We start from the raw sequence: 21,966 nt of genomic DNA, 5'->3' as shown, positions 1-21,966 counted from the left end.
ATGTTAAACATCCATACACAACTTTTCACGATAACAACTGCATTTAAAAAAGCATCTTTTATTTAGAGTCTAAGAAAATAAGTGATTTAAACTACTTTCTACATTGTGAATAGCTCAGAATCAAGATGCAACATCTAAATTTTTTTTAAGTGAGTAATCTCCCATTTGCACGTTTTAAGATAGTTATATACAGTTGCATGCATTAATTCAACAAAAGGAGGAAAATAATTTAAGCTCATTTACTGCCACTTAACTGGAAGACAAATCCAAACGGAAGCTAAGGAAAGCCTTTACCAGCAAGAGCCAGGCTTTCTAGAATCAACGAGTTCTATTCCGATTACAACAAACAGGAACACAAATCATACTTTATTAGAAAACCTAAGGGAAGGAAAAACAGAAGAGATGAGTAAAAGGGACTGGCTACTTATCTGTATAGCTTCAGATAATAAAAAACTACAACCAAACACAGACATTTATTAAACCTGCCTGGTCTCAAAGTCACATTGACTACGGGCATGCTACTTAACTTCCCTCGGCCCCAGCGTCTGCTCCTGCAGAGCGGGGACAGTAATGCCAGCTCCCCATAAGGTGGTGGCATATCGTAAGTACATGTCAGCACAGCAGCAGTATCACACAAATTTTTATTTTGCGAATCTGAAACCCAGGTGGAAATCCATCTCATGTTCCAAACTGGGGGGCTCTGCAGCACCCCAGACCTTCCCTTACGAAGGTTGCTGATCAGAGTTAGAACACATTCTCCTGCATTCAGCCCCACGAAAAAGGAATAACTACTGATAATGAACCAGAAGTTTGCAGTTTTTAAAACAGAAACTGCTAATTTTAAATATGTAAATGTTTTATTTCTTATTATTTCCCTTATTAATGTGTATGAGCATATCTAGTATAATTCAGTGCACCACCTCCAGTCATACAATCTCCATCCTATAAGACCCTGGACTTCCAACATGACACTGTATGGAATAGTACCGGCTTCATGACAGCAGAGAGATCCTTGGAATAGTGTCAAAGCAGCACACTTTCTAAAACAAGAAGTTATTTTCCAAGCTTCAATACAATCTAGCTTTCACAGGGAGATACAATGCTTTAATCTCCTGTAACTGCAACATTTTTCTTAAAAATGAGCATGACAAAAATAAAGAATATACAAGAGCAATAATGTACGAGTATAGAAGAACGAGTATGTGCAGAAAAGCACGAAGGGGCTCCACACTCATTTCTCCAATCTGTTCTTCGTGTGAGGATCGGCGCTGGCAACATCTCAAATAATATGGCCTCCTTCCCGGTCTACACTGCTCCCTGAATATGCACGCCACTTTCATCCCTCTCTTTCTTGGCTCATTTCCTCACCCTCCAACATCTTCCCCCAACTCTCCCATCAAAGGAAATTCTGGTCATCCTACAAAGCCCAAGTCAAAAGCCACCTCCTAACAAGCCCAGAAAATATCTTCCTCCTCCTCCTCCTCCCATGCTTCAACAACTCCTATTTCACTCAGACTACATTATGATGAGTTGTTTTCACCTGAGTTGTTTCACATTGAGCTCCCTCACACCAGGCTTTCTGTCCCACGCCCCGCAGTGTCTGGCACAATAGATACAATGGAGGACCACAAATCCAGCACGATCTCCCCCTACAGGGAGTAAGCACACAAGGGTGACCGAGTTGAACTGCTCCTCATTCTCCCACGCCTCCACAATCAAGTGAGCGGTGTAACGTAAGGCTGACAAAACAAGCCAAGGGGAAGTGTGGGAGGCAGCAGAGCACAGGGGGTAACAACATGGAGTCCGGATCCATACCGCCTGGGTTTGAATCCCAGCTCCACCATTTTCTCACTATGTGACCTCGGGCAAGTTACTCAACTTCAGTGCCTCAGTTTCTTCCTCTGTACAACGGGGATAATAACACTCCTCACCTTTTCAGAATTGTTGTGAGGAAGGAATGCATTAAGGAAAAGTGCGTAGGACAGTGTGTAGGAGTAAGCACTACCTGGGTGATTGTTACTATGTCTCAAGTATGAGCAAACCTCTACCTTACAGACTAGGCACTGCTGTCCACGAGACAGTATACACAGCACTACCAGAGCCATGGTTTCACCAACAGGATAACTGACACTTTTAGCAGTTAGGTAATCTCTAAAATAGAATTTTCCTCTCAAAATTCAGCTGTTAACTAGACTCTCGTTTTATCCCACTTCTCACATACATTTGTCCAAGTTGGATCTGAACTCAGTTATAACACACCTTCATGTCCCATATTTCCATCCTCATTGTTTCCTACCTATCAGAGTCACCCCAGATAATATAGATGGATCTTATACTTCCCAAAATGCCAAAATTAGAGATGTATAGATATTGGTGGGGGGTGGGGAGAGCACAGTAAGGGAAGGCATCAAAGATGCACTGCCCTCATGCTAATCTTACTTTGTGAACTCGCTCTTAAATTCTTATCTTGAGCTGACAATTAATCAAATCATTCCCCCTATTCCATTTTTGATAGGAATCCATTTCCAGAAACCATTTTCTCCTTTGTATAATTTAAGAGAGGGTTTTTTTTTTTTTAATGTAGCTATACTAACTTCAACTAGATTTGATTGTTAATACGGTGCCAACACTGAAATGGTCACGTCTCAGGTTAAAGTCTAACACGAGGTTTCACTATTTGGTAGAAAACAAGAGCTAAAGTAAAGGGTTTGTCATGGAAATTCTGACAGTAGGTCAGTGAAGCCTTAATTCTATGTCACCAAGAAATGTTTCAGTGTTTCCCTCAATGGCATCATTCTTTCCCCTCCTGATATAAATCCAGGCTTTGTAAGTACCAAAAAAGTTTCCATTTGGCTCTGAAAAATGTTTTCTGCAGAACTGTTAGAATCTGAACCCATGCTCCAACCCACCAGCCTGGTACATTCTTCAGCATTCTCAATTCTAAAAAAGGGATAATACCTCTTGCTTGAGGGAATGCTTTTGGAATACAGGTATATAAAATGTGAAAGCTCCTAAACATCTGGCATATTGCAGCGTTTAGTCAACATTGGTTTGTCTTTCCCTTCAATTGAATAAAATCTTTAAAGCGACTGTAATTCAGTTACAACTGTTCTACCCCAGTGCCCCTATTGCCACTCTCATCCATTCCTTCTCACATCAAGGCACAGACACCTTTCAGGTACAAGAAGTTTAAAAACACCAGAATCAATCAAGTTGAGCTACTACTCCCTCTGGAGCATGACAATCTGGTTTCAGCTATTAGCAATCTCAGAGTACAACAGAACATTTCAAAGACTGTACCAAACACATGGACTGGAGCTGGGTTTAATTTTTCACCCTGTACTCAAGACATTTCCCCCTATCCTGGTGTGGCCCATAATATGCTCTTGCTTTATTGGTGGAAATAAGGATTTCTGATGCTTGGATAATTGTCTAAAGATAGAATGAAAGCACATTAAGTGGTTTACACCTACTGTACTAATTTATTAGGTTAAGCATGACATACAACTTGTTATAGATACAAATGAGAATTTTGTTCTATATCGTGAGTAAGTATGCTTAACTTCAGAAAGTACTTTTTCTTTAGCCATCTAAAGATCTACCCTAGTTGACATAACTTTGGATTCTAAAGTAGATTTTTAAAAAGCAGCAGGCAGGCAGAAGTCACTGTGAGCCTTCTGGTTGTGGACATTCATATCATCTCTCTCCTAGTATTTACATAATCATACGCCCAACAAATATTTACATAGTATCTACCGAGCGCCAGGCACTGCATTAAGCACTGGAGACACCGAGAAATAAGACCCAGTCCTTGCTCTCAAGCCTGGCAGAGGAAACAGACAAGCAGCACCACAGGGTGAGGGTCCTCTGGCAGGAAGAGCATCCAGAATGTCAAGGAGGGGGGACAAGGTCTGAGCTAAACTTCAGGCTAACACCCACAGGTGAGACAGGCATTATCTGGGCCAAAAGAAGTTGGGGAAAGAATTGAATAAAATACTTTCTGGGAAACTGCAACTTATTCAGAATGACTGGAGGATGGGAGGAATGGAAGCATCCTTAGATGAGCCTGAAAAAAGCAAGACAGAGGGACGTAAGAGCCCTGCCCGGGAGCTGGACTTCATCCTGACAGGGAAGCTCTGCAGTTAATGCTATTTTGAAAACAGAAATGATTTTGTAGCAAGTAAATAGCACCAAATGGGAATACTCAACACTAGTTTTGTCCATGCGTCCCTACTTCTAACGAGGATGAATGCATTTTTGTGGAGGAAGAACTGTTGAAAAGAAAAGCAGTTCTAACTGCCCACCTCCACCGCACTTTTCTCTGTTTTAGGTATTCCTGGCAATTTCACCTTTGAAGCTGAAATATGCTTTGATCTGACCTCAGCGTAAAACCTCCAGAATTTTAAATGACACTCACTCTTCTAAGGACCTGTCTTTTGGGAACTGTAGAGATAACCCCAAGAGTTCATCTATAGTTAACATAGCTTAAAATTTGGGGCGGGGGGGGGGAGGGGGCTGGGTAACCAAGGAGAAGTGGGATGCCAAGATGTTGACCTGTTTTGAAGATGAAGGATGATGGAAAATATTGGCATCAACTTTGAAAATCAGTGGGCTGTCACTGAGTTTAGGGGTGGCTGAGCCAGTCCGTGGAAGGACCAATATTCTGTTAAAGCAACCAAACTCATGATTCAGCCCAGCTTGGACCTCAAATCATTTCCATCCCTCTTGGCGTTTGGTGTCCACACTGCGTGGCTCTCAGAATCCTGCAGCCTGTGATGAGAATAACTAGACATCCTTTTCTTAAAAGCTGCCAACTCGATCCCCTTTCTGTTAAAGGTCACCCTCCCTTAAATCAGCCTGGTTTTCTGAAATTTCTGAGTCCATACAGCCAAGGGGGGGACTCATTCTTTTTTCTTCTCCCCTCAAACAGCAACTTTCATTCTTACAGCAGGAATTTAAAACACCATCCAGCTCAGGTGAGCCGATGGAAATATCCACCCTGAAACAGGCCTTCAAAACAGAATGTCATCAGCAAACGGAAAAAGAAACTGATTGTTTAACCCTTAACTACTGAAAAAATACAGAGCATCAGTTAGAGTCAGAGGTTAAGTACAATATTTGGTGTATTCTTAGAAGGGAAATGGCTCAAGATTCAAAGCAGATTCACAGTGGCATAGTGAAAGCACATAAATGTGAATTCGTGCCCCGCAGACCCCTCAAACATCCTGTGTGGATCATTCAGGACCCCAGTCTCCTGTCAATCAGGGTCATTGGCAAGGATTAATTCTAATGTTGTCTCTTTAGGGTATCTCAATCAAAGAGCCTGGGATAGCAGTACATTTTAATTTGTGACATTAAACAGAGAAAAAGAATAGGAAAATCAGGAAAAACATGCCGAGGTTAACCAGAGCTAACAGACTATGTAAGTAACTGTTTGGCACATCAAATAAACAGGTCATATTTTGAGAGGCTGTTTCTGTCACTGTAATTAGGGAAGTGCCTGAGTCTTACTAACTGAGGAGGAAAGGAAATAGAGTTGGCTGATGCCCTTGTCCAGTAGTGAAAGTAACAGATAAGTCCATTTCGGCTCCCCTGTCCCAAAGGAAGAGAATATCCGAGCAGCCGGGTGGATCGCTCTGTTCTGTGACGACAGCTTTTGGAAGCATCTGGTGCAGGACAGAAATTACTGACTGGAAACAGACCTTCCCAGTTTGAATCTCAATTTCATCAATGACCAAGCCAGACAGGCCTACTTCCCTTTCTCTCTCTCCTTTCTCTGAAAAAATAAGGGTGGGACCAGCCCTCTGCTAGCCTCAGGGAGATGAAATAAGCACTGAGATCCAGCACACCAAATGTTAAGCTGAACAAAATCAAAGGGTGGATTTGAATCCTGTCATTTCAGAGCTACGAAGGGACGAGCTTGTCTTCATCACTAAGACCCTTAAGAAAAACATTTCACAGCTTCTTGATCGACCCTGCACTCTTCTTTCTTCTCCCCAGTGTTTAAGGCCCTGGGTTTCACTATTTCAGGCAGCAAATTCTCACAAGGGATCCTCCTGTGTTACCTGCCCCATAGCTTCGGTTTTCAGGGTTGTACACCTGTACTGCAACACAAATAAGAACACCAGAGAGCCCACTCAGTGAAAGTGGGAAGAACGCAATAGATCTCTCTTGAGAAAAGTCTCCTGCTTCTATTTACGTTGTATCTTGAGAAAGGGAAGAAGTCAGAAATAACCTTACAAGCTTTTTTCCATGCTTATAAAATATAATGCTTCCTAAATGGCACAGATTACAAACCCAGTATATAGAAAACCCATTTCCTTAGTCTTCCAATTCTTAACATGTACTAAGTAAAATGATGATGAACATTTTAGCTGTGAAGCTATCTTACTACATGAATGTGTGACTCATTTGGAGCATATGCACCTCTCTAATTAAAGTAGACTCAGCTAAAGACATTTTATCTACTGACCAAAGAAACACACTACATACTAAAAGCTAGAAGACACTGCCTCCATCAGGTGAGAAAACTCTGATGGATAAGGAATACAAAAAGCAATCTCAGGGGTCCAGCCCCATGGCATGGTGGTGGTTGAGTCTGGTGTACTCTGCTTCAGCAGCCCAGGTTCGCAGGTTTGGATCCCAGGTGTGGATCTATACCACTCGTCAGCCATGCTGCAGTGGTGACCCACATATAAAGTAGAGGAATACTGGCACAGATGTAAGCTCAGGGCTAATCTTCCTCATCAAGGAAAAAAAAAAAAAGCAGTCTCAGACTCCAGCTGCCATCTCCAGAGGGTATGTTGCCAAAGGCACAGATGAGAATGAATGATTCTCCTGAATAAGAATGAGACTATCAAACAGAACCAAGAGGAAAATTTTTAAGTTAGAGAACATTAAGAGAAAACATATATTCCAAAATGGTCCAAAATACTGAAAGAAAGACTAATTTCCAGGCGAATGCCAAAATAGGAAACATTGGATAGCTATATTCATGAAATTAAAAAGCACCGTCCTGAGCTAACATATCCTTCTTAATTCTAATAAACAATAAGATATAATGGATTATCATACGCCTACTCAAAGTCAAACACAGATGACACATACTAAACAAAATGCAACAGGCAGATAGCATGTTACAAATAGATTTATACTTGAAATGGTTTCTGTGAACTAAAATTTGTAAATGCAGTAGGGGAACTCATTATTTAAAGAGATCTGTGGTTTAATTCTTCACCAAAGCAAAGCACATAGTCACTGCTCTAATTTGTCTGGTCTGTAAATCCTAAATTTCAAATATCACATACAGTGAGCCAATTCACAGAACAAATACAAATGGCTAACACATGTTTGAAAAAATGCTCAACCTTATCCAGGAGATAGAAATTGAAAAAAGAGGCCCTCTTCAGCCACCAGAGCAAAACTGGTAAAGATTTATACTACCCAACACTGGGAAGAGTGAAGGGAAAGGAGAGTCTCCTTGTATATTAATACTGAAAATGTAAATTGGAACCTTTTTGGAGAGCAACTTAGCTGTACTCATTAAAATTTAAAATGTACACACACGCTTCTAGGTACCTATTGTAGAAATGTCTACACTAGTGTCCAAGGATATTCTCGATAGCTGCATTCATACTAGTAAGAACTTAGAAACAATGAAAATATCCATCAACAGAGAAACGGGTGAATAAACCTGATACATCCACACACGAAACCACTAAAAAGAATAAAGAACTGATGTTTTGACACAGAAGGATGTCCATACCACATGCTGCTGAGGGAGATAAGCTGCAGAACGACTGAAAATTGTGATCTCTTTTTTAAAAGCTATATGTGAATGAGTGAATGAATGGACATCTTAGATAAAAGTTATCCCTGAGAGTGGGAAGGGAGAAGGGCGTACCACTTCACTTTTCTGTAGAGTGTCTACAGTCTTTGTGAGTATCGCTTTCATAATTTAGGTAAAAGTAAGTTATGCTGATGTGAGACTGTTAATCTGCTAATCCACTAAAAGTTCCATAGATGCTCTCTGGGGGAAACCATTTAGTTTCCCCTTGTGGCCCAAGAATGGGCCTACTCTGATTTTACCAACAATATATGCTCAGATGAGCAGATCTAAAAGGGACCAACCTTAGCCTGAGTTCTTTGTATGCAGAAAATGATAGTTTTTAATTAACATACTCACTTTTTCCTGGACATCATATTATTTAGAAAATGTAATAAATATTTTTCTTATAAGTTTCCATAGGTCCCCACCCAAACACAACCAAAAATGGCCATAGATGTGAGTCACATTAGCCCAGAATCAGAAGTTTACATCTTTAAACTTCCTAAAATCACCGTCAAGCCTAGGCCCAAAGGTTGCCTATGCAGTTTAGGTCCACAACATTAAGAACTGGAAAGAGCTACAACTTCCTTCCATCTTTTATAAAGAGACTGGGGCAACACACCTCTCTCTTTACTCTTTTTTAAAGGAATATCCCTTGATTTCCCAATGTAACTCTCAAAATGATTTATTCAATAGGGGTTTTAAGCACATTGTGAAGAAAGGTAGATTATTAATGAATAATTACACCATAAAATATCTACACCTAAAATACGTTTAGAAAATGTATGTGAGAAATAAGTTCACAAATTTGCAGAAGGTTTTAAAAGGTAACCAACTTAACAGCACAATTTTAAAGTTATAAAAAGTACACACAGTGCCTCTCTCCAATGCGCTTAATATTAAACAGTGTTAGCATATTTTCCAGGCTAGAATGTACTTTCCACTTGCCCTAATAATAAACCTATGCCCAGATGGGAAATGTAACCAGAACTAAATAAACATAAGATAGACAGGGAGCAGGAAAGCCAGAAGGTAAGCTAATAAACCTGGGATGCCTTCACAAACTATAAAGTGTTAAAAAAAAAATTGTTTAAACAGATAGAATGGAGAGTATGAAAAGTTAGATATTTGACATGCTTGAAATGCAACTACAGATCAGAGGAGAAAACGAATTGATTTCTTTCTGGACGCAATGGATAGTGTCATACGTTGTTACATATTTAAGCTGAAGGAAAAATGTGCCTCGTACTACAGCAACCAGTCATTAGCTAATCAGCTACGGAACTTTAAAATGAGCAAACTTTGTCCTGGATGACAATCGGTAATCAAAAAACAAAAAAACTTACTAGTATGATGCATGGTCTAAAATGAGTCAGAAGTCCAACCCAACACATAGGTAAAAGAGAGGGGTAGGGACAGAGGAAGAACAAGAAAGAAAAGCCACACGAATACAAAGTGGTTCCATTTTTTCCTGAACACCCACACAAAGACAGCAGTTTCTGACAAGAATGTTCTTGGCAAAAAATAAGATTACAGGAAGGTTTTTTTTCTTTTCAATGAGAAAAAGGCAGCTCTCTATGCAGATTACTAGGCAATTCCATATGATTTTTTTTTTAAGGCCCAAATTTATAGCCCTCATATTTCGAAAATATCTAAACAACTTTCTTTTTGGATCAGAAAGAAAAGATGACTGAAACCCTGTTCCGGTTTGGAATGCTTATTTTGTGTTGTACTTGAAAAGAAAATCCAACGTGGCAGCTTACCTTGGCACTGGAAGCCTTGTTTCCCAAACCCCCTGAAAGACAGAAACAAGAACAAAATCTCTTAACATATTTTGTGTTGGATACCATATTTAAGCCAGTTACGTGACAAAGTATTCTACAGAGTTAAAGACTTGTACATGAAACCCAACGATTTGATAGGAAAAACATCCCCAAATAGCTAATCAGAGTACTGTGTCAATTTAACTTTGAAAAAAATCTCTGGCCTCTGAAAGCTCACTGAACTGTTTCAATGTATCAAGGTTCTTTCCAATTTTTTAGACTTTGTTATCAACACTTAAATTTCAAGACAAGAACATGACTGCATATTCAAAGTAGCTGGCTACATAATCAAGTAACAAAAAAGACCTTATGGTTTAAAAAAAGGCTTCATTTGGTCCCTACAGACCAATGGAAAATCCTTCTCTCCCTAAAGACAACTAAAAAGGGGCTTCGTCACTTGTTACGACTTTAAAATATTATTTGTCTAGAAATTGCCAAACAGCATCACTCTTAACATTAAATTTGGCTTAAAGGAGCCAGGTTTTACAAAGTATCATTCCTCTTGTTTGCATTTGAGATCACGATCTCACTTTCCTTGAGAACCAAGAGCATTCAAGGCACATACAGAGGCTATTTTGTTCTTGTAAATTAAAGAATTTACTCTCGAAGCAGAGAACTCTGAAACGGGCATTAAACTGCAAACACTATTCCAACCAGGACGAACTGCATTAGAATTTTCTCAGAAGGTTATTAGTCATAATCTCTTGCTTTACATAGCATTTTAAATTTACAAAACACTTCACATATCTTTATAATTAACATACTCATCCTCCCCAAAACATACTCAAGCCCAAACATTTAGTTTTAAAATATCGGTGTTTTAATATTTAAATAAAACTTGTAAATCAAGGACCCAGAGAAACAATAATGAAAGAAAATTGAAAAATTAAAACCAATGCTAGATAATCCTGGTGAATATTTTCCTGGAACTTCAAGTGGTTGCTTTACAACTAGTTAAGTGGAGAAGTGGTACAGGGGTGAGTCAGGGAGGAAGAAGAGAGGCAGCCCTTTATTTTCCATTTCACATTACACCTGGTGACCTGGTGTGCCACATCAGGTCACCAGGGCCTAATCCTTCAGGGCAATTGATAGTGGAAAGACATTAGCTAGCCTGGGTATGTATGTTGCGAGTTTCTTTTCTACCTTACCTACTTCCTGCAAAAGTAATCAGCAGTCTGTTCCCTTTAAATGGAATTTCACAGTTAACCCAGGAGGCTAAAGGCCTCCCCTTAACTATACACAATAGCCTCTTTGCCCTGACGCTCCAAGAACTTATTTTAAATAGCCTTATCTACAGTTACCTACACCTTGAGCACCATTGCTTCATATGCTGGCTACACAGAAGAAATCATTCATAGAGGTGGCTGTGCTGTTCATAAAAGTGTATTTCTGAGATTTCTAAGAAAGAAAGGAAAAATTAAGCACCTTTCTTAGCACCACATCTGTGGGATGTTTCCCCCCCGGGGTGTGATGCATTCAAATAGAGCCATCCACAAATGAAAAACTAAGCACCTTATTAGCACATTTGTGGGACTTCTCCCTTGGAGATGATTTTGCCCAGATGTGATGGATTCAACAGAGCCCTCCATAAAGGAGAAGTTAAGCACCTTATTAGCACCACATTTGTGGGACTCCCTAAGAGATGTTTTCCCCGCAGGTGTGATGGATTCAGACAGAGCCATCCATACATTTTCCCTAGGGCCCTAACAAGATATACACATACAACTGGCTGGTGGCAGGGTGCACTCTGTGGAACCGTCACCCTGGTAGAGCGCCCCAGCCTAGGAGAGAGAGGAGTTAAGGAACTCCAGACACAGCCCTGATTTGAGGAGCTTCCTACATCCAGGAACAGGAGGTAGAAGACAGAGGGTGTCTGGCAACCTAAAACAAAACCACTGCTCCTCAGACTGGAGCACCTGGCGTTCCCTTCGTTCCAGCTTTCTAAACGTTTTTTTTTTGGGGGGGGGGTCACCTACCTTTTAAGAATCAGTTAATAAAAGCAACGATTCTCTTGCCAGAAAAAAAAAGAGCTCATACAAACACAATTTCACTAGTTTTACAGGGTTCAGAGATCCCAGAAGCCCATCTTTTTATCAATTCCCCCCATACCCCCAGATCCCCCAAATTAAGAATACCTAAGTTCATTAGAAATTACCTGAACTCTGACACCTTTAGCCCTTACAGTATTTTTCTTAAATAAGGCCTCTGTCCTCATGGACAGGGTTACAGGTCTAATCTCGTGTTGACAGGGTCTATTTTAAATGACTCCCTCTGCCCTTCTGCCATTTGCCTGCTCCGTTTTAGTTCCCCCTCCCCCACGGCAAGCTTTCAACAGTTTGTTGCCTCTCCGCTCTCTGGGCTCACCCAGAAAAGTCCGTCTCTGCGTGCCCAGTAGATACAAGCTACAGTAGGCAGGGACCCAAGGCTCCAGTGGAGTCCAAGCTCGATGGGAAACGCAAACTACACACCCCCCGACTGCGCCCAGCCTGGCTCGCCAACTTGGACCGCGCGGCGCAGCCGCCGGGGCTCCCCCGGCTCCTCCCGGGCGCGTTTCTCCGGAAACTCTGCCCTCTGGATTCTCCTTGTGGCTTTCCCCTTCGCTCACACGCGGGCAAGCGGCTCTCCACGGTCCTTACTGTACGGGAGGGGGGGCGCGCCCGGGCGACGGGAGCCCTAGACCTGTGCAGGGGATTAACGCGGCTCCCGCGCGGGGCCAGACCCCTCCTGCGGCAGGGGGTGTGGGACCCGGCGGCCACTTCCCTGGGAGTCCTGCCCGAGCGCGAGAGTGGCCGGGGCGGCCGCGCGCGAGTTCGGACTCCCGCCGGCTCTCCAAGTTCCCTGAATGAGTCTGCCCCGGGGGTGCACGCGCCTGGACTGGGGGGCCCGGGCGAGGGTCCCCGGGGCGAAAGGACCCCAGACTAGGGAGGAACTGGCCCCCCCAGCCCCGGGCGCCGCCAGAGGGATCCGGGGTGCCGTCCGTGCGCCGCGCCCCGCGCGCACCTACCAGATGAAGTCGGTGCAGTGGCTGCAGAAGGTGGGCTGCTTGAAGAAGCGGGCGATGAATTTGTGGTCCTTCACCTCGTGCACGTTCTTCTGTCTCAGCGCCCCTTTGCGGGCGAAGCGGTTGGCCACGTCCTGAGACGCCGTGGAGTCGTTGGCCGGGAAAACGTCAGCCATGGTCCCCCCCAACCACCTCTTGCCTCCGCCGGGGAGCAGCAGCTGGGGAGGGCCGGGGGGTGGGGGCGGGGGGCGCGGGCCGGCGGCCGGGGCGCTGCGAGGCGGCGCGGCGAGGGCGGCCGGCAGAGTCGGGCCGGAGCGGGAGCGGGAGCGGGAGCCGGAGCAGCTCTCTCGCTCGCTCGCTGGCCCCACGCTCACTGACAGCCCGGCACCCGGCGCTCGCGCTTCCTACTCTCGGCGGCAGAGGCGGCCGGAGCGGCGCCGCCCACCGCGCATGCCCCGAGTGCGAGAGCCGCGCGGCGAGGGTGGCCGCGCGCCCACGGGAGCGCGCGCGGGGCGGCCGCGGGCGCCGGAGGAGTCGGCGCCTCCGCGTTTTCGAAGCAGCCGGGAAAGCGGAGGCGGCGGCGGCGGCGGCCCGGAGAGGGCCCGCCCGAATTTGGGAGCGGAGGAGGACGCCGGGAGGGGCGGGCCCGTTCTCCTCCGCCGCCTTTCTCTTTTCCTCCCTTTTGCTCCCCTCCTCCGCCCGGCTCTCCTCCTCCTCCCCTCCTTCCGCTCCTCTCCCGTCTTCTCCTCCCACTCCCGCTCGCTCTCTCCAGCTCATCCTCCCCCTCCTCGCTGATCTTTTCTCCTCTCCGGAGTCGGAGGTCTGCGTGGCCGAGCGCAGCCCCGAGTCCCAGGACGGGACGCCGCTCGGTCCGACCCGCTCGGATGCTCACTCTCCGTTCGCACACACAGCAGCTACCCCTTCTCCATCTTTCAGGACCCACTGGTATTTCTAGGGCACGATGTCCAGGTTTTATTAGCCGGTATCAGTTTGAGGTTTCACCTGGCTAACATGTCACTCCAACTGGGTGTACCCTAAGACGCCCAACCCCTAGACCTTCACGCTCTTTTATATACAGCAGGAGAAAGGAGGCGATTTTAAATCATTGCACACTGACCCTTTCACCTGCCAACCCTTGGCCTATATTTCATCTGCGTCTTGTATAGACATCTAATTTGTACGTAGAATGATTAAAGGACTTGTCCTAGTTATTTATCCCGTTACTCATTGGCTGCCACAGTTACAACGTTGATGATCAGGCTTTCTTGATTTTACAAGTCCAGAACCTTAATTTAGAAATCATTTTGCATCCTAAGCTAATTACTGTAATACTGGCAGGTGCAGAGTGCAACCAGTTCATTTGTAAATTACCGAGTAAAACTGCTGTGAAAGGGTAGCTGGCATGGACAGGCAAGGGATGCACGTGGGACATACCAACTAATCATTTGCTGAATATTAATTAGTTCTGCCTCTAGGATGCTAAAATACATAAGGGAAACAACCATCTCCCAGCATTTCATTATTGTTCATTTCATTGTCAGATTCGCTAAGTTCACAAAACAACTTCATGAATTGAAGACATCAAAAAGAGAATGTTTAATCTCTCAAGAAGTTTTACAAAAAGAAGAAAGAAAACTTTTCAAAGATAGGTACTGCTTGGAGCATATCACACAGACCGAGGAGGGCTACCATTTTTTAAGACTGCCTAACTAAATGCTTGAAGATAGGACCGGCTTTTCTATTTTAACAGGTGTAAGCTATTGACTGGCCTTTGGTGGGGCATGCACTTTGCTGGCCCATTTACAGTTTCTTGAGCCAATGTAGTTGGTGCTTAAAGAGAAGCTGCTTGATAGTCTATCTGCTCAGAAATTTTGCCATTCATGGCGACCCCCACTGGTCCAAGGAGGCAAAAAAGAATGAAACAGAGTTCTTTCCTCAAAGACATCTTTAAGACAGTGGTCCTCACACATTTTATGAAGGCAAGCTTCTATTTCCCTGAAGCTTTGATGTAACGATGGAAGAAAAATATGGGAGAGTTGGAGGGTGGGGTTGTTGGTCGCGGAATCTGTGAGCAAAGTCCCAGGGAAGATGAGCTAAGAACCAAATGGACCTTGGCAGCAGCCTGGCCATCTTCTACGTACAGAGTGGCGTGACTGATCTCAGCAGTGAGCAGACCAGATGAAAACAATATTTCTCTCTTCTTTCAGGTCGTGGCTTTGCTTTCTTGTCTCAGTTATTACTGTTATCCCTTGTGGGTGTGGAGAGAATTAACCGGAAGTTTGTTGACTGATAGCTGGGCTGAGCTTAAGTGCTCAATTGCCTACAGTTTAGCTCAATTGTGGGAGCCAGGGTGGAGATGCACCTGGGACAAGAAATTATTAAGCAGTGTAACATTGCCCATAGCGAGGACTGATGGGAATGTGGGCTACAGTTGGCCCCTGCAGCCCATGAAGAAGTCCTCATGGTAGCACTAAAATGGAGGGGATTATGGAAAGAGAACCCCTGGGAGAGAGTGGTCAGTCAGTCATGAGCATTAGTAATTATTTTAGAGTCTGCTGTTTCATGAGGAAGGTGACGGGAAAAAACAGGGAATGGTAGGCTGGCACAGAGTTTGTGAGAACCCTTCTCTGTGTCCCCTGCCTTTGAGAAGTAAGCTCGAGACTCTTTGGAGAGGTGTCACCTAGACCAGGGCGACCCAGAGGCTGGAGGCTGGCATCAAAGTCAGCCACTAAACTGATGCTTCTGAACCAGAGTGGTTTACTTAAAACCAATAGTCTTTACGATGCAACTTCAAACTTGTTGCTCTCTGCAGATAACTGGTCCATTTTCAAAAGGACCAGGCCATTTTCATTTTGAGCGATCGGAGTTGCTTTCAAGTGTAGAAAAAGCTTGATTCTGAGATTTATAGTGACCATAAGGATTTAAAGGCTCACGTTTTGCTCTATGCGCTGAATTCAGGTTTAGGAGAGTTAAGACAACTGGTGCAATGCATAGTTAATTAGCGGTGTTTAGAGGCAGGGTGAATGGCAGGTCTCAAGAAATGGGTAGAGACAAGGTCTAGCTGGGCAGCGGCTGATGCCTTGTAAGTTTGGGAGCAGGATGGTGGTTCATAGGGGCGGGTGAGTCAGAAGCCCCCGTCAGAAGTTCACAGCAAGGCTTCCAGGAAGGGTTGTGCAGAGGTGTGGGAGACTTAACTTCCACTGTGTCTACCCTTTTGCACTTTTGAAAACATTTGTTCCCACTTTAGAAAAAAAAGTAACTTTTGAAGGGCATCGAAGCAAAACACCAGAGATCTCTGATTGGATATTTTGTATTAAAAGAAGTCCATAGGGGCCGGCCCGGTGGTGCAGTGGTTAAGTTTGCACGTTCTGCTTCGGTGGCCTAGGGTTCGCTGGTTCGGATCCCGGTGTGGACATGGCACCGCTTGGCAAGCCATGCTTTGGTAGGCATCCCACATATAAAGGAGAGGAAGAGAGGCATGGATGTTAGCTCAGGGCCAGTCTTCCTCAGCAAGAAGAGGAGGATTGGCTGCAGTTAGCTCAGGGCTAATCTTCCTCAAAAAAAAGCAAAAGTCCATAATTTGCTAGTAAGTGAAAGAAGCGGGATGGAAAACAGTATTTAAAGTAAAATCCCAATTTTTAAAATGTCTGTACACTTATGTACACCCACATCTGTATAAATGTAAATATGCTTATGCATGTACGCACACACATATATAAACTTATATATAGCAAAATGTTTATTTAAGTGACTGTCTCTGGGTCATGGGGACATAGATGCTTTTCTGTACAGGAATAGAAGCCTTTAGCCTAGGAGTCACATTTTGAAAGGGCATTGGAAGCCATAATATTTTTGATGTTTTTATTTAACCAAAAAGGAGATACTTATTATTGTTAATGCAAAAGGTTGTATTGTCAGAATTTTGTTGTTGTTGCATTGAGTACAGACTGTACCAATTTGAATGTAAAATGTTTGAGACGTCTGTTTTAAACCATTGACCCTCACCTCCTCCTTAGCTCCGGTCTACAACTGGGATTTGAATTCCTGAGTGGACTGGCGCAAGGCAGCTTCTTGGTGTCCAGGATTTCAGCTTCCTCCATAAAGCATTTTTCCTTCACTTTCTTCCAGTTGTCCTACAGTAGCCATGGCACCAACCAGATGTAGGACTCAGAAGACCTAGGTTTGAGTACTAGCTCCAGCACTTACTGGTTTGCGTAACTTGGATAAATGAACTCCTCCAAGTCTGTGTATTTCCATCTAAAAATGGAGATGTTCATAACTACCCTAGGATCTTAAGAATTGAACCAGATGATGTACATAAGAGTGCTTAGTAAACCCTCAGGTCTCATACAAATGCAGGGTGGGATGGTACTTCTCAGCTTTACCAAGTGCATTTTGGACAAAGTGAGTCAAGAGCTCCCCTCTCCAAAGCACATTCTTCCTCCCAGAGTGACAGATTTATTTCCCTCTACTCCCAGAGACTCTCAACTAGGAAGCGAGAGCTATACACATGGAGGGAGTATAAAAAATTTGTCTTGGAGTTCACATTTCAAGCTTACAACCTTGCCACCACCTTCACCTTTAAACTGCTTTTTAGCAAAGGTCATACTGCCTGGATTCTTTGAAAACGCTGCTTGAAAAGGACCCAAGCCTTTCCATGCCTTTCCAGTCACTGCTCATTTAATTGAAATGGGAGCAGTTACTTGAGGGTTATCTCATGTTGCTTCCCCCAAGCTGCCTAGCGAAAAGAATCTGCACATGCAAGTGTTAAAGCAATGAATCCCATGTACCCATCCCCCAGCTTCAACAGTCATCAGTTCCTGATGAATCCAGTTTAATCCATCCCCTACCTTATCTCTTTATCTCTAGATAATAAAACCTTGAAACAAAGCAATACATGTCAAAACATCAACACCAGGAGGCAACTTTTGGGGTGATGGCTATGTTCATTATTTGTAGGTTTCACAGGTATTCTCATATCAAGACTCACCAAATTGTACACTTTAAATATGTATGTAGTTTATTATAAATCAATTATACCTCAACAAAACTGTAAAAAGTTTTAAAGCTAAATAGCCAAGTACACTAAAACAGATAAACAGACAAACTACAAGAGGACTAGCAGAAGAACCATTTGGTCCTCCCACATGACATTCAGCTGCCTTTCCCTGAGGGCTGAGACAAGCCCACTCTGTCCAGCAGGTGTGAGTCAGGTTGAGTTCCATCTAGTTCCAAAAACAGTCATTGAGCTCCAACTCCTGGCAGGCACTCCGCTAGACCCGGGAATACAAGATGGAGAAGACATGCTCCTGTCCTCCAGGAGCTCGGAGTCTTTCTGCTGTGACGCAAAAGGAGAGAGGGTCAGCTCTGGAGTGGAGTCACATTTAAATTAGCATAGTCCAACGGGCAAATGGAAGCAAGTTAAAATTAAAAGAAGTGTCATTCACGTCTCATGGCCCTCAAAGGGCTTCAAACAAAATCCAACTCCTTACCCCCAACCAGACTTTTCAATCCCCCTTTCTCTCTCCTCCGCCTCCCACCACGTTCACTCTGAGCTCCCGCATTCTCGTTCTTTCTCTTTTTTTTTAAGGAAGATCAGCCCTGAGCTAACTACTGCCAATCCTCCTCTTTTTGCTGAGGTAGACTGGCCCTGAGCTAACATCTGTGCCCATCTTCCTCTACTTTCTATGTGGGGACGCCTACCACGGCATGGCTTGATGAGCGATGCCACGTCTGCACCCGGGATCCGAACCGAACCCAGCAAACCCCAGGCCGCCGAAGTGGAATGTGAGAACTTAACCACTGTGCCACCGGGACGGTCCCTGAGCTCCCACATTCTCAATAGCCTCTCAGAAACCCCCTTACTCCCCCAAAAAAGTATTGCCTCCTCTCCTCTCAGCTTTTACTCTCTCTCTGCCCCTTTATTATTTTTTGTCTTTATTATATATCACTTTCGACAAAACCTCCCTCCTCCTCTCCCTTCAGAGGAAGGCCTTCTGTACTTTTTCTATGATTTTGCATCACAAAAAGTCTAGGAATTTAAACTGGTTTTAAATGGGGGTGGGGGTGGGTAGGCTGGAGTAGGAATGAGCGTCAGGTAGCTGAGCAGAGGGAGGGTGCTGGCAATTACCAGATTCTTGTCCATTTGTTCAACAGTAAATGCTAGGTCCTGGAATATTAATATATTATATTGTGTGTTTACTATCTGTTGATACAGTGGTGAGCAAAAGGGACCTAATCCCTGCCTTTGTGTAATTTATATTCTCTCTGGTGATTTGAGTGGGAGAGGGAAGTCGTGCACACTTCCACCTAACAAAATTTAACTCCTCACATATGCTCACTTCTATTTTTATGATAGCCGTCATTTAGTACACATGCATAACTACCTTCAAAACCTTGACCTTGTGTTAGTTTGGATGTTTTATGCTGTGTGCAGTAATGGAGTAAAAATAGCCCAACTCCCACCAATTGACATAGGGAAAAGATTCAAGCAAAACTTGGAGAAGGAGCTCAGAAGGCATGTCCAACAAGGTTTATATAGGTAAATCATTAAGCGACGCGGAAGGCCAGCCTTCCCTTGGCTGGAGCTGTTTCACCAGAGCCAATGCAGAGATGATAGCTGGTTCTTTTGAATGCACACAATATTTTTTGGCAAAGTGTACGATCTGGGATTGTATCTGTGGTTGGCATGGCCTTAGAACTAGAGTGTGGCACCCCCCCCGCCCCCCAAAGCCTTGGAATTCATTCAAACGTCATTCAAATGTCTCTATAAGGTGTGGCTCTAACAAATAGGAAGACGAGAGAAAGTATTTGGAAACACAATTTATTTAATAAATATTAATTGAGCACTTAGGACACGCTCGGGCAGTGTTCCGGAAATCGAGGATGAACAGCGAGCAGAACAGACAGTTTCAATGGAGAGGCAAGCAGGTGTTTGGAGGGGGCTCAAGAGAGAAGGGAAAAGAGAAATTGAAGTCAGAGATGCACAGTGCTGTTGCAAACAAGAGTAAAAAAAGGTGAGGAAGGTGGTCAATGAGATCTAAATCCACTTTTTTAATGGGAAAATGACAGTATGTTTGTATGATCATAAGAATGACCCTGGAGAGGGAACAGTAAATAGATACGTCAAATAGTTATATTGACTAAGTATAGTTGATAGATCTTGGGGAAGAAAAGCTTTTCCTCTATTGACTAAGGTTCTGTCATTGGGGGCATGTGAATTAAATTGACAAAAGACGTTAATAAAAGAAAAGACCAATTTTTAATCACGTATGTTATGTGGAAGCATACAGAAAAATGTTACTCAGAAGGTTGGTTAGAATTTGGAGTTTATCTATCATCTTAATAGGGGAGGAGAACGGGGATAAAGGGCACTTATTTGAAATCAAGTGATTTTTAGGATAGACAAATGGGCCCTTAGGAAAATAGATGGGAGATAGGATATTCTTGTGACAGTATCTGTTTAGGTGATCTCTTCTTTCAGTGACTATGCCTCCAGTGATAAAAGTTGTGAAACTCCCAGAGAGGGCATTTGTGACAGTCGAATTCTTTTGGGAGGCTCTGCCTTTAGGCAGATAAAGAGAGTTCAGAGAAAAAGCCTGTTCCTGCAGCTGTTGATTCTCAAATGATTTCAGATCAAAATAATTGTTATGCCACAGTGGCGTATTCTACATTTTGGAGGCTGTGGCAGAGCCCGGCTCCACAGGCAGTCATGAGAAAAGTTACTCTTGGTGTCACAGTTCCAGATGTCATTCTCTTTTGGAATGTCTAGCAACAACCTTGGCTAGGTGAGGTGGCAACCTCACATGGCAGGTACAATATAAATGTCTTCTATTCCGTGGATAAATATCCTTCCATCTGGGAGATCTCAAATCAACTGTAGAGATGGTCAAATAAATTAAACCTACAGTATTTGTATTTTTGAGCTGAGTTTAGAAACTGTGTAAACTCGTGTTCAAGAGAATTTGGCATATTAGGGGTTTTAACAGATTTACTTTGTGATTCTAATTTAAAATGTGTAACTGAGTAATGGATTTAGACTGTGATTTTAAGTTGAAATCTTACTGACTTTGTCAGCAGCATTAAAACACTTAGAATTTTAAGATTCATCAGTTTTATAGGTTTAATTCCCTTGGTTTATAAAACTTAAGTTTTAAGTCTTAATGAGGGAAATCTTGTTCGCCAAAAAATTGACAGTTTATTATTACTTTCCTCAGGCGTCTTTAAAGTGATTTGTCAATGAGAGAGTAAGATTTGTAAATTGAACTTAAAAACTTAAGGAAGAACTATAGTTTTAAATGTGTAACTTTGTAAATTAAACATGAATGTTAAAAACGTATCCTTCTGAATGTTTTCCTGGGCAAAACAAAAGAATGACAAGTGAGCCTCAGGGATGTAAAAACTCACATTGACAGTTTTATGTGTAATTTTACCTTATACCCACATTTAGGTAGAGTTTTTTTTCTGCCCTTTTAACACGGGTCTAAAATCAGTGGGAAACCCAAGTTTCATAGCTCAGGTACTACGTGCATAGACATTCCTAAGAGGACTTGAGTTGCTTTCCTAGAAGTATCAAACACACATTCAGGGTGAATTGGACTAAAAGTTGTCAAACCTAGATTCATAACCTTTGGAACTGAGTGTGTCTCTTACTGTTTGGGTGTCAGTCATCGAAAAACGGTTTGAGCTAAAATATATATCCATATATGTGGAGAAATGAAGGTCTAACATTGAAAAATATCTGGCCTTCTAAATTGCTCCATAGCCTTAGAAAATAAATGTTAATGGAATTTCAAAGGCGTGAACTAACTGAACGCAGAAAGCGTACTGTTTGGTGAAAACTATTCTCACGTGGAAACTGTGACGTCCAGGGAAGTCTGCTGAGGCAGAGTCAGGCAATGGTATTTCCTTGCTCATTTGGACCAATGAAACATAAATGTTAAATTTATAAACGTTGTCTCTAATAAATACCTTAGATGTCTCTAAAAAATTACTAGATTCTTTAGTTCTCTATAGCTGACCTAAACTGACTTAGTAACTTAGGAAGTTTAACGAGAAAGAAACAAGAGAAAAAGCATTTAAAAAGAAGGCATTTAACATTTATTGAGGGCTAAACTATGTCCCAAGAATTATTTTAAGCTCTTTACAGGCAAGTGTAACTCCTTCAATCCTCACCTCATGTGAGGTGGGTGTTAATATCATCCCCATTTCACCTCTGAGGAAGAAAGAGTTACTAAGACACAAGGAGGTGAGGTTACGTATCCAAGATCCCACAGCTAGTGACCAGCAGAGCTGAGATTTGAACCCTGGCAGCC

The 21,966-nt window shown here is 43.1% G+C and overlaps 1 protein-coding gene across 3 annotated transcripts in view; it reads right to left on the bottom strand.

The window, feature by feature from the left end:
• The window catches only part of PRKCA (protein kinase C alpha), a 405,935-nt gene extending 392,563 nt beyond the window's left edge, over positions 1–13,372 (bottom strand). The window contains exons 1-2 of one of the 3 annotated variants that reach the window (XM_070560196.1): positions 12,656–13,372; positions 9,592–9,623 (exon numbers count right to left, since the gene is read on the bottom strand). In XM_070560196.1, coding sequence (XP_070416297.1) covers positions 9,592–9,623; positions 12,656–12,828 — 205 coding nt within the window. In that variant the 5' untranslated portion in view covers positions 12,829–13,372. The remainder of the gene's footprint in view (positions 1–9,591; positions 9,624–12,655) is intronic. The other 2 variants (XM_070560194.1, XM_070560197.1) reach the window with 2 other exon arrangements.
• Between the last annotated feature and the right edge of the window lie 8,594 nt (positions 13,373–21,966).

Source organism: Equus przewalskii, chromosome 10 (genome assembly GCF_037783145.1).
Source record: "Equus przewalskii isolate Varuska chromosome 10, EquPr2, whole genome shotgun sequence".
Classification (NCBI taxonomy): Eukaryota; Metazoa; Chordata; class Mammalia; order Perissodactyla; family Equidae; genus Equus; species Equus przewalskii.
Note: the sequence above shows the minus strand (reverse complement) of the source record. Positions and strands in the feature narration are given on the sequence as shown.